Source organism: Acomys russatus, chromosome 19 (assembly GCF_903995435.1).
Source record: "Acomys russatus chromosome 19, mAcoRus1.1, whole genome shotgun sequence".
Taxonomy (NCBI): domain Eukaryota; kingdom Metazoa; phylum Chordata; class Mammalia; order Rodentia; family Muridae; genus Acomys; species Acomys russatus.
Genome location: NC_067155.1, coordinates 24,115,980 through 24,128,425, shown reverse-complemented (window position 1 = coordinate 24,128,425; position 12,446 = coordinate 24,115,980). Strand labels below are relative to the sequence as shown.

General features: G+C 42.8%; 1 protein-coding gene across 1 annotated transcript in view; it reads left to right on the top strand.

The window, feature by feature from the left end:
* Positions 1-11,623, top strand: part of Pds5b (PDS5 cohesin associated factor B) — a 145,265-nt gene extending 133,642 nt beyond the window's left edge. Inside the window, exons 29-35 of the mRNA XM_051162830.1 lie at positions 259-321; positions 963-1,108; positions 2,818-2,923; positions 6,257-6,699; positions 6,804-6,911; positions 9,615-9,753; positions 11,364-11,623. Coding sequence (XP_051018787.1) covers positions 259-321; positions 963-1,108; positions 2,818-2,923; positions 6,257-6,699; positions 6,804-6,911; positions 9,615-9,753; positions 11,364-11,399 — 1,041 coding nt within the window. The 3' untranslated portion in view covers positions 11,400-11,623. The remainder of the gene's footprint in view (positions 1-258; positions 322-962; positions 1,109-2,817; positions 2,924-6,256; positions 6,700-6,803; positions 6,912-9,614; positions 9,754-11,363) is intronic.
* The last annotated feature ends 823 nt before the right edge of the window (positions 11,624-12,446 follow it).

Genomic DNA, 12,446 nt, shown 5'->3' with positions numbered 1-12,446 from the left:
AATTCACTTTGATATGAGCAGCATAGCAAGGGTCTGTGTGGCTTTATCTCTTGAGTACCGTGCAGGAATGTGTGTTGTCTGGCACATTTAATAATGGGATTGACTATGAGGTTAGTCTGTCAGAACCACTGCCTGAAATTTCATGTTTGAACTAATTAGTTTAAATAAATATGAACATAAAAGTAAAAGCTCTTGGCTGCTTCGTTTCTCTGAGAAGCCGTCTTAGCGCTCACTGGCTGCTTTTTCTCTTGCTTACAGAATTTCAGTAACACCAAAAATTATCTGCCTCCAGAAATGAAATCGTTTTTCACTCCTGGAAAGGTATGTTTTGAGAATTGTTTTAGTGTCTATGTGGTAGTTAATTTTAGTGCGATTATTGACCTAATTTTGCAATGCGTCATTTCTTTAAGAATTTTTGTGTCTCAAGTTAGGTAATTAGCTGTCTTCCATTTGTGGGTTTAAAAACTAATTGTACTTACTATGTAGAAGCCCGCTAAGATGTCCTTTAAAAAAAGCTGATAGAAACCTATGGAGACCTTCATCTGCTAGATGTCTTATACCAGTCTAGAGAAGAGTATTTAAAAAGATGGCCTGCGTCCTTCTATGTCAAGGCTCTGTTGTCATGATTGGCTACACTTGATCTGTGGGAACCTTTCCCTCTAGATAACTAAAACTCAGTTGCTCTGTTGTCTCTGGGGCTTTGCTGTTGGTTGCTCAGTAACGACCTTGCTAGGTACCTGGTATCCTGTGAGTATGCGCACTCCTGCCTCGGCTCCCCAAGTGCTAGAGTTTAGTTGTGCACTGTTACAGAGTTTTCTGTCTGTGCAAGTGATATGCAATTTGTTAGCTTCACTTTGCTTTAGGATAGATAATTTTGTGTGATTGAAGTTGTCGCTAGGAGTTGTTGATGTGATTCTTTTAGTGTTACTTGAACAGGAAGACTTGTGTGTTTCTCATTTCAGCCTAAAACAGCCAATGTTCTAGGAGCAGTTAATAAGCCACTTTCATCAGCAGGCAAACAGTCTCAGACCAAGTCATCGAGAATGGAAACTGTGAGCAACGCGAGCAGCAGCTCAAATCCAAGCTCTCCTGGAAGAATAAAGGGGAGGCAAGTGCACAAGAGATGTCATGTTTATGTTTGGTTCCAACAAGGCTGTGAGCTCTAAACTAGTGCAGCTGCCAGTAGTTGATGACAAATAATAGATAGTTAGTTTTTCATGTGTAGGCCTGCTGGAGTAATCTCTGCTAGTACACACAGTAACCATGTGGCCCCATTGTTTACCACTTATGGCTCATTCATACAGTGGGCTACCTACAGCACCAAAAATGATGACATCAGGGGTGGAGAGATGGCTCACAAGTTAAGAGCGCTGGTCACTCTTCCACGGGACATGCTTTTGGTTCCCAGCACCCACATACCAGCTCACAGCCATCTGTAGCACCACTTTGGGGTTTCTGACACCCTTTTCTGGCCTCCGCAGGCACTGCATGCATGTGGTTCATCATCACACGCCCACAGGCAAAGCACTGTGTGTATAAAATTCAGGGGCCAGAGGGTTGCCTCAGTGTGTAAAGACGCCTGCTGCCAAGACTGAGATCCCTGCGACTGACATACAGTAGAAAGGAAAACCGACTTCTGTGGGGTGTCCTCTGGCCTGCACACATCTGTCACAGTCCTTGGATGCACATGCACAATAAATGCAATAGTGTTTTGTTTTGCTTGGTGGTGGTTTTTCTTTTTTCTTTCTTTCTTTTCTTTTCTTTTTTTGCTTGTTTGTTTTGGGTTTTGTTATTTTGTTTTGTTTGCTTGTATTTTTTTTTTACCAATGAGATCTGTACCCTCATGGGATTCAGTGACTGAGATCAGTGGTGTAGAGCAGTGTTGAGGGTCTTTACTTTGTAATAGCTTTAAATCACATTGGGTTGCACCCAGTAGGAACTTTTTGGGAAAACATACAGTGTCTTAACAGTATTCATAATAAGTCAATATGGGTTGTGTATTTTATACTGTTTGAATTTCCTTTTAGTGTATGCATGTATAAACTGTTTAAAAAGTAGTTTTAACAACAATTTTTTCCCTTGTGAAATGCACCCTCTTGTTGACTAGAGATTGAAATTTAGGAGTTCAATAGTATGTAAACAGTTGTTTGTTTTGAGACAGGGTCTCTCTATGTAGCCCTGGCTGTCCTGGAATTTGCTGTGTAGACCAGGCTGATCTTGAACTCAGAGAAATCCTTCTGCCTCTGCCTCCTGACTGCTGGGATTAAAAAGGTGTGTGGCTTCACACTTAGTAAAAAGTTTAAAAAAATAAGTAGGCAAGGATGATGCAGAAGAGTAGAGCTGTAATGGAACAGCAGACCCAGAAAGTCGGCTGCATGCCCGTGCTGCATCCGCACAGGGTTACACACTAAGTAAAACAGTCAAAAATGAGGAGGAAGAAGTCAAATAAGACACGTAAAGACAGCGTGTTGTTGCTGCAGATAGAAGTCAGGGTGAAATGGGGCAGGGAAGGGGCAGGGCGGGGCGAGCTGCATGCGGCAGCCACTGAGCACTCACTGCGGGCTGTCATTCCATTCTGCCCCAAATAGAATCTAGTTTTCAAAGCACCATATGGTAAAGTGAATTTATTATTTATTTCCTTAATTTATTAGATGGGCATTGCTTACTAATTTTGTGTGAAATATGATAGGAAAATTTTGTCTTTAAAATGAATGATGTCTTTGCTTATTAACTTATAAAGCTATACAATAAAACAGTCAAAAAAGACTTTTAAGGTTATTTGAGTGTAGAAATAATTGCAGATGTCTCTGTTCAAAGGCTTGATAGCTCTGAAATGGATCACAGTGAAAATGAAGATTACACGATGTCTTCACCTTTGCCAGGAAAAAAAAGTGACAAGAGAGACGACTCTGATCTTGTAAGGGTGAGATGCCGGGGTGACTGTGCAACGCTGCTGATAGTCATAGCTGTATCACTTTTCTCTCTTTAGCCAGGTATTACAACTGCTATCAGATGTGGCCAGTGACTTACATTTCATGGCCTCAGTTCCAAATATTTGACCTTACAATTTGAGTTCAGGTGATTCTTGTCTTCAGGTAAATAATGTTAGTTCTTTCTATAGAGTCAGACGTCAGAGTTCCATAGTCAGAATTGTTTGCTTTCCTTTTTCTTTTAAACACAGTATTTTAGACACGGCCTTGGAAAAGAGAAAGGGATGCATATTCAGGTGGCTCCTTCCTCCTTTTAGAAAGTCCTCTTAAGATTTTAATACTAATAGAAATAGCTTCTATGACATAAATGTTACTTGAAGACAGATTTGGTAACATGTTAGTGAGATACAGAATTCGTGGAGCAGAACAGTAACTGGGCCTGTTTGGACTCCCCGGGATGTTTCTTGAGTGACTGACTGGACTTTCTGAATCCATTTCCTTGTCTGTAACCTGGATAGTTTAGGCTTGTCAGCCTAAATAGCAAATTATTATTATTCATTAATTGAATAAATGAATTAGCCCAAATAAATTGTTGGTACTGTCTCATTGTTACAATGATTCATGCCTTTGAGCAACATTTCCATAAAATAAATGTTTGACTCTAATTCAGAAGCAGGCATCGGAGTTATCAATAAAATAAAATAACTGCTTTTGGTTTCTTTGGAATCTTATTTGCTTTGTCTCCCACTGGCATATTTCAGTTATTTTCCAGTTTTTCAATTTATCTAGCCAGTTGCTTTTCTTTTCATTTTGTAATTAATTTTATTTTAAACAAAATCTCTATTAGCTATAAGAAAAAGATCTGCTCAGTAACAGAGAGGAATCCTTCTTGTTGGGTTTCTACAAGAGATCCTCTAAGGGCTAGGGTGTAGGGTGCAGGGTGTAGTTTGTGTACAGGGCGCAAGTTTGATCCCTAGCACTGGAAAGGAAGAAGTAGGAAGAAGGAAAGCCATACGCGCGGTGTCCATGTGTGTGTACGCCGTGCATAGGCTTGTGCCGCTCAGATGGATTCTGTTCATCACAGTCCCTTCCATGTCACTGAGAGAGAAGCTGGGAACATGGAGTCTTAGGAAGGAGAGAGCGCTCGTGTGGGAATCTTAAAACCCAGAGACTTGGAAGACTGTTCTGTGTTCTTCTGGGAGAAGGAAAAGGTTGAAATGGTGGCAGTTCTCTCCCGAGTGCATGTGTAGTTGAGTGGTAGGGATTGTCTTGTCATGTGGAAAGGTAAATAGGCATTGACGGGGCACTCTAACTAGCATCCGCCACAAGACACAGGTCTGCTCAGCCCAGGGCAGTAAGGCAGAGCACTGCTGCTGCAGTCCCAGACCCCCCTTCTTAGGGTGGCAACGGAGGCTGTAACCCTAGCAAATGCAGTTCCTAGACAAGGAAGATGAAGGCAGACCAGGCATCCTCCCTGGGGGCTTGCCTCCATCAGATTGTGCCCCACAGGCCTCATCTCCAGAGAGCACCACAGAGGTCTCCAACGCACAAATTCAGACCGTACCAAAAGCAAAGGTTGAGTATATTGAAAAGACCAGGTTTCCCAGGAAATGACCTAGGCAAAAGAAGTGACGCTAAGAGCATAACTGAGCAGTTCACAGATAGGAAGTGCTGCTGACACTTTTCTTTCTTTCCACTGTTATTTTTGTTTGTGTGACGGAGTCTCAAGCCGCCCGTTCTGGCCTTGAACTCAGTATGTAGCAGAGGATGCCCTTGAGCCTCAAATGTATGTCTGGAATTCCTGCCAAGCGCAGCAGTGCTGAGGAGCAAAGCCAGTTCTGTGCATTCTAGGCAAGCACTTTACAGCTCAGTCACTTGGCCAGCCCCAAGCTATAGGCTTTGTGGATTTTTTTTTTTTTAAATAAAGTTTCACCATTCACTCACTTATCTACTTACTTATTTATTTAGTATGGGTGTTTTACCTGGAGGGTATGTGCATCACATGTGTGCACTGCCAACAGAGGCTGGAAGAGGGCATCAGATCCCTCTGGAACTGGAGTCACAGGTGGCTGTGAGACACCATGTGGGTGCTGGGATCTGAACCGTGACCCTCTGCAACAGCAGCCGGTGCTCTTAGCCACAGAGCTGTCTTTCCAGCCCAGTTCCTTTTGAAAATCTTAAGTTTAAAATTGTGCACAGACCTTTTGGAAGTTAGTTTGCCTGTAAGGATCACACACACTCATTCTTGGGTGTCTGAAGAGTCTCCCCATACTCATTTATATATACATTCTCCAAATATAAAGTAACATTTTATTTTAAATTTGAAAATACTGGGGGCTTTTTTTTTTTTTTTTTGCTTATTTGTTTTTTGATACTGTTTTGTTTTAAATTAGTTAAATCTGGAAAGAAAGATCTCTCAGATATTTCTGGATTTTTATTTATTTTTAGTTTTTTGAGACAAGGCTTCTCTGTATAATCTGTTTCTGGATTTTTAGTGTAGGGTGAATGTACTGAAGTTTTGTATCCTGTAGCTTCCATCTAGAAAATAAAAATAATTCTTTATGTTGTCACAAACATTGTTATGTCACACATGCTATGCGGCCTAATTAGATCCAGGTGAAGAAACTGTGGGGCCATGCTTTCCTGTGTCACTGAGCGTGAGGTGCTCATCTTCACTGAGAGATGCCATACAGTAAAGCACTGACTTGAGAGAGCTCGTCGAAGCTCTCCACCCTAAACTTAAGAATGAAGAGCCTTCAGTTGTACACCAGCGGATGGCCCCATACCCAGGAGTGTGTAGGCAGCACAAATAAGAGTTGGGTTATTTAATTTTAAGGGGAGGCACAAGAAGTTGGATGGATAGGGGTGTGGCAGAGAGTGTAGTCAAAATACATTGTATTTTTATTAGTTCTCAAAGAACTCATAAAAACAGGTTGCTTTTTGTTTAGTTTTGTTTTATCAGTGAAATTCTAGTAACTAGCCTGCTAGAGTGGCCATGTTTGTCCTCCCAGCCACTGTGAACACTTCTCATAGGAGGAAAGTGTGCCTGGGCAGGGAGGCCTCCTTCACGTCACACATAAGGAAAGGAGAGCAGTAAGTAAGAGTGCTTGCGGGATCCTCAGGAGCTGTCCATTTAGACATATCCAGGTTCTAAGAGCTGTCCCGTGGTTGAGAACATGGCAGTTCTGTGTATTGTCTGCGTGCTTGCCATGCTGGAGCGTGAACCCACATGTAGGCAAGGGCTTTGCCACTGAAGTGCACCCCAAGCCCTAACGCATTTATTTTTTAAAACTTAATTTTAAAAATTGTGATCCTCCTCCCCCCAGTCTGAGTTGGAGAAGCCTAGAAGTCGGAAGAAAGCGCCTGCCACAGACCCGGAGGAGAAGTTAGGTATGGACGACCTGAGTAAGTTGGTCCAGGACCAGAAGCCTAAGGGCAGTCAGCGAGGTCGGAAGCGGGGCCACACAGCATCAGAGTCAGAGGAGCAGCAGTGGCCTGAGGAGAAGAGGCACAGAGAGGAGCTCCTGGAGAATGAAGATGAGCAGAACAGCCCACCAAAAAAGGGCAAGAGGGGCAGGCCACCAAAACCTCTAGGTGCCAGCGGGTCATCAAAGGAAGAGCCAACAATGAAAACATCCAAGAAAGGAAATAAGAAAAAAGCTGCACCCCCGATAGTAGATGAAGATGAAGAAGAAGAAAGACAGATTGGAAACACAGAACAGAAGTCAAAGAGCAAACAGCACCGCTCATCGAAGAGAGCCCAACAGAGGTGAGTGTTGTAACCCTGAGCTGCCACCACCCCGGCAGCAAGTGTGCTTCCCACACTGTAAACCGTAACCTGAGCTGTCCACGTTTGGATCTTCCCCAAAGCAGAGCAGAGTCTCCTGAAACTAGTGCAGTGGAGTCCACACAGTCCACACCACAGAAAGGACGAGGGAGACCATCAAAAACGCCATCACCGTCACAGCCCAAAAAAAATGTGTAAGTTGTCATGGTACATTTTAAACCAATTTCAAATTATTCTGTGAACTTTATAAGTTTATAAACATAATCTTTGCTATATTTAAATTCCAAATATTTTGTCCGTTGTACTAGGTAAGACCTTTTTACAGGTCTAGAGCAGTGAATGAATGCCAAATAGTCTTATGGTATAAACACTGTGGCGTTTCCTAGTGATCCCTGTGCATCAGCCAGGTCTCCTCACTATTGCAGGCTTTAATGACTTTTCTTAATCATTCCTCTCATTGGCTTTTCCATTTGGAGAAAAAGAAATGGCACCACACCTTGGTTTCTGTTCTTTGAGCATGTTATATAAAATAGTAGGCATCATTTTCCTTAAGTTATGTCCATTTCTAGACTACAGGTTGCCCTCAGCCTGTGATGTAGTTGGCACTGGCGTTTGTGTCTACTTTTGGGTACTTGCACAAATGCATTCGTGAGAGAAGCAGAGCAAGGAGTGTGTCCAAAGTCATCTGCACAGCCCTGTGAGCTGCTCACCAGGCAGCGCTGCCTCCTGCTGCAAAAGTAGAACCAGAATACCCTGTCCTGTCAGCCAGAAGTGCCAGCTCTTTTTCTAAGCATGCTTAGGATGTAGCTATACCCAGTATTTGACTTTTAAACCTTTATTGAGAAGTTGGCAGCAAACTTGGAGATCATTGTTGGATACTTTTAAAGTCAAACATAATTATATTGTCTTAGTAATTGCTTTTCCAAGACCTGATATTGTGCTAGACTCACTTAGTTTCCAGTACATATGAGCTAGATACTTGAGTGTCAGTTGTTCCTGCTCCTGTATGTTCTACAGGAGTGTCAGGCGGTGCTTCATGCCCTCCTCCATAGAATCTTTTTTTTTTTTTTTTTTTAATTAATTTATTCTTGTTACATCTCAATGGTTATCCCATCCCTTGTATCCTCCCATTCCTCCCTCCCCCCCATATAATCTTTTTGTAGTGTTAGAAGTAGAGGTAAGTACGCTATTGTGAGAGCTTCCTAGCTATGTTTGGATCCAACGAGCAAAATCAGTTTCTTAAGGAATAGTCAATAAGCCAGACTCGGTGGTGCACGCCTATAATCCCAGCACTCAGAAGGCAGAAGCAGGTGGATTTCTGTGAGTTCGAGGACAGCCTGGTCTACAGAGCAAGTCCAGCACAGCCAGGGCTACACAGACAAACTCTATCTTTGAATAAAAAAAAGGAATGAATAGTCAATAACCTGACATTAATTTTGCAGAGGTTAATAACAGAATTTAAAATATCTCACCTTTGTAACTTTTTTTTTTTAATATCTAGACATCATAAAGTTAAGGGCTTAAATGGTTGTGATTTCCCCTCAAGTTTCATAAATCTTCCCATGAACATTCAGAGCCTGTTTGTTTGTTTTTCTAGCTCAGTACAGAAGGATATTTTCTATTTTATCTTACCTGACTGTCTTCTACTTTCTGGGCCATTCCTTTTCTGAGCTGGAAGAATCATGTTATAACTGCTTCTTGTGTTCTAATTGTCACGTAATTGGACAGCATTGTCATTGTTATGCGTGCAGTTCTGTATGCTGGCACATAATAGACACAGTCTTATTCTCTGGAGATTTGCTCTCCAGCAGGCAGCCAGTCACTAAGCAGTAACATGCAGATACGGAACTACAGCTCTGGCATGTGTCCTAGAAATACTTAGGGTACTATAGGAAAATACATGCAAGGATTTGGGAGTTGGATATTTTCCCTTTGGGATGTGACAGTGAATCAATAACTTGAAAACAATAGAAGAAATGAGATGAGGTAGCTCACTGGGTAAAGACACCTGCTGCCAGGCCTGTTGGGGTTGGAGGAAAGAACCAACTCCCTCACAGCCATTGACCACCACAGATGTGCTGTGGCACACACATGTCCATACACGTTAGAACGGGAGGGTGCCATAGTTGAAGTTTCTGAAATGGAGAAATTTTGGTAAATCCAAGAAATTGGAAAAGGCAGAGGTTGACTGGATTGTAACAGGAATAGACAGGCAGGTAGGGCCATCTGACGGGGTGTACAAGGTTGTCTTTGCTTCATTGCAGGGCTTTGTGTTTTTGTCGGGGTGGGGGTGGTACCACCTGTTCTGTTTTTAAAGGATCACTTGGTAAAGAAAAAGGCACAAGGTAGGAATCAATGATGGCATCAGTATCGGGAGGAGTGAGTGGGTTCAGATTCCTCTCTGCAGCCGGGCAGTGGCACACACCTGCACTTCAGCACCCAGTGAGGCAGAGGCACATGGATGTATCTCTGAGTTCAAGGCCAGCATGGACGGCCAAGGTTACACAGAGAACCCCTGTCTTGGAAAAAACAAAAACAAAAAGAGAAAACAACAACAAACCAGCTTCCTCTTCACACAGTCTAAGAGAGTGGGAGGAAGGTGCACAGTTCTCCGGTCAGAGAATACTGGCTGTGAGCAGCTCCGCAGTGCAGATGCCTGTGGAGAGTAGGAGAGGTGAGGCAGGGCCCACCGGCTCCAGTTGTCGTGAAGTCCTTTATGGTCTAGTCCCGGTCATACCTTTCTTCCTTTTCTGTAAGCTTTGTAGGATTCTAAGAGCCATGACCTAACTGAGAATAAAAGTGACACAAGAATCTACAAACTGTTCACCATGTTTTTTCCAGTGAGCTAGCGCAGGACCTAGGATGGAGTTCTCATGTATTTATGTGGTTTGCTTTAGCCGTGTAGGACGCTCCAAACATACAGCTACGAAAGAAAACGACTCCAGTGAGGAAATGGATGCACTTCAAGCCAGCTCTCCTGTCAGTGACGACACGGCACAGGAAGGAGCAGAAGAGGAGGACATAAATGCAGGAAATGTATGTGCCTACTGACGTGTGGCCTGGTGGGGTTACAAAATACCAGGGGGTCTTTAATCATCTCCATTTAGCACTTACTCTTGTCTGTAATTCTAGATATTTATGCTTTTGTTGATTAGTTTGTCCTCTGACTTTACTTACTGGCTTGAATAACAGAAAAAGCACCTTGGAGGGGAGCTTGAGCTGAGGTGAGAGTGATGGGTGGTGTCCTGCCCATGCAGCCGGTCAGCTGAGGAGCCCAAGCAGGGTAGCAGCTCTGTGTAGCCAGCCCAGGCACCAGTGTCCTTGAAGTGTGCTTATATTGCAGGTGTCCGTGAGTCTCGTGATAGAAAGCCACACCGAGTAATATGACTCTTGTGGTCAGATCCCCCTTAGGGCAGAGGTGTGAACCTGCTCCGCGGCTGCTTTACAGGAGCAAGGCTGCTGCTTCCCTGAACTTCCTGCTTTTCCACAGCAGCTACGTTGCCACTTACCACACAGTTGTCATGGGGAAAATGGAAATGAACACAAATAGGAGCTGTGGTCTTGATTCACTAATGCTGAGTTTAGACCAGTTTGGTCAGTTTTCCTCATCTGGGAAACTTGACTTCTGTGGTCAGTTCCCCGAGATGGGCTCAGCTGCTCAGTTGGGTGTTTCCAGCGGTCCCGTCCCCAGACTTGTTTACGTGAGAACCACTGAACTGTCTCAAAGCTGGCCTGCCTTATTTCCTAAGGACTTTGAGGAAGGGGTCGGGACCTAAGACTGAGTCGCCCGTTGTAATGGAGAACACGGTGTTGATTTTAAGCTTCCTGTGGGCCTGGCTAGTAAACCGGGGTGTGCTTGATGTGTCTGCAAGTATTGGAAGCCAAACTCACTCACTTCTATCCCAAAATGACCTAGTCCAAGAGTCTAGTGCTCTCAGGCTGGAGAGATGGCTCAGAGGTTAAGAGCACTGACTATTCTTCCAACGGTCATGAGTTCAATTCCCAGCAACCACATGGTGGCTCACAACCATCTATAATGAGATCTGTATACATAATAAATAAATATTAAAAAAATAAATAAATAAAAAATAAAAAAAGAGTAGTGCTGTCTTTGCCACGGCGAGTAAGTAGGAAGGAGGTGGCTCTGAGAGTGGCTGCTCCTCACGTTTGGGCACTGTGTTCCACGAATTGCTCTCTAAACATTAATCGGCGAGATTAATGTTGTGCCTGGGAGCGTGCGTGTGGCGCAGCTCCTCCCTGTGTAGATAGCACAGACGCCTAAACCTCTGAACACAGGAAGAAAGAGGGAGACAGTTCTAGGGGAAAGAAATACAAAGAAATTGAAAATGTGTGAGAGAGAAAAACATGTGTGAGAGTAAAGATTACATTAAAAGTGATTGGTGTGGGCTGGAGCGATGGCTCAGAGGTTAAGAGTACTGTCTGCTTTTCCAAAGGCCCTGAGTTTAATTCCCAGCACCCACATGGTGGCTCACAGCCATCTATAATGAGATCTGGTGCCCTCTTCTGTGTGCAGACATTCCATGCAAGCAGAACACTGTATACATAATAAATTTTTTTTTTAAGTGATGGTTATTACTTTCATAAATGTGAATTTTGCTCACCATAGTTATCTGTTGACTTTTTAGGTACGGCGGAGAAGTTCCAAGCGAGAGAGACGATGAACATATGTCATTAACTTTAATTATGAAAGCTTTGGGGACAAAACCATTATTTTTCCCTCAAATATGAGACTAAATAAAGCCTTTGATGCACAAAACGGGACTGCCAAAGTGAGGACAGTTGGAACTTTGACACCCATGACTCTGTGGTCACATCCATCAGCCATTCACATAGTGATAACATTGACTACAGAGTTTGTGACAGTGTCGTGTGTCATGGCTGTGTAGACATACAGAAGAACTGTGTACATAGTCCGCGCTCCCCACCCCCACCCCCACCCCCGTTTCTGACTTCTGAAGTGCTTGTATAGCTTTTATCTGCGGCTTTAAACTGACAGTACCCAGCTGCTTACTGGATCTATTAATTTGAAAAGCATTTGTTAGGGTGGATCTTGAGCAGTAGCCTGTCAGTGTTTGTATTTGTATTCTCTGCAATTTTACTGTGAAAATCTGTTTGTTCAACAATTGGTGTCATTTTCTTGATGTCACTATTTGTTGGAGTTAAGCGGTCTCTTCCTTCCCCTCTCTGTAGCTCACCTATGTTGACTCCAGGGCACCCTTCATCTTCAGAGGTGCTAAAGCATCTGCCAGCACACTAGAACACGCCTCTGCTGGGGGCACCGCATGGATTGCGAGATCGTCCTGAACTGATCTGATGACTTTACACCTCAGTATTGGTCCCAAAATTTTCTGGCCTTTCATGGCAATGAAAATTTTAAGAAAGAGATTTAAAATATTTTAATTTTAAAGAGTGTGTTATAAAATAATGTACTAAATTCTTTATTCCATTCTATCATCATTTTTTTCAGTTTATATTAATCTGCTGTATCAATAAAATCCTGTAATTTGAATGGGCTTTTAATAGTCTAGAATGTTACTGTGTATAGGTATTACTTGTTGAACATTATGTTCAGAAAATGCAAATTATTACACTATAATATAAAATCTGATGTATACACATTAGAAAAGTTCTTGTTCTCCATAACCATGTAAAATTAATCAGAAACAAAAAAATTTATTGATGCAGTGTATCTTTATAAATCTGTTCTT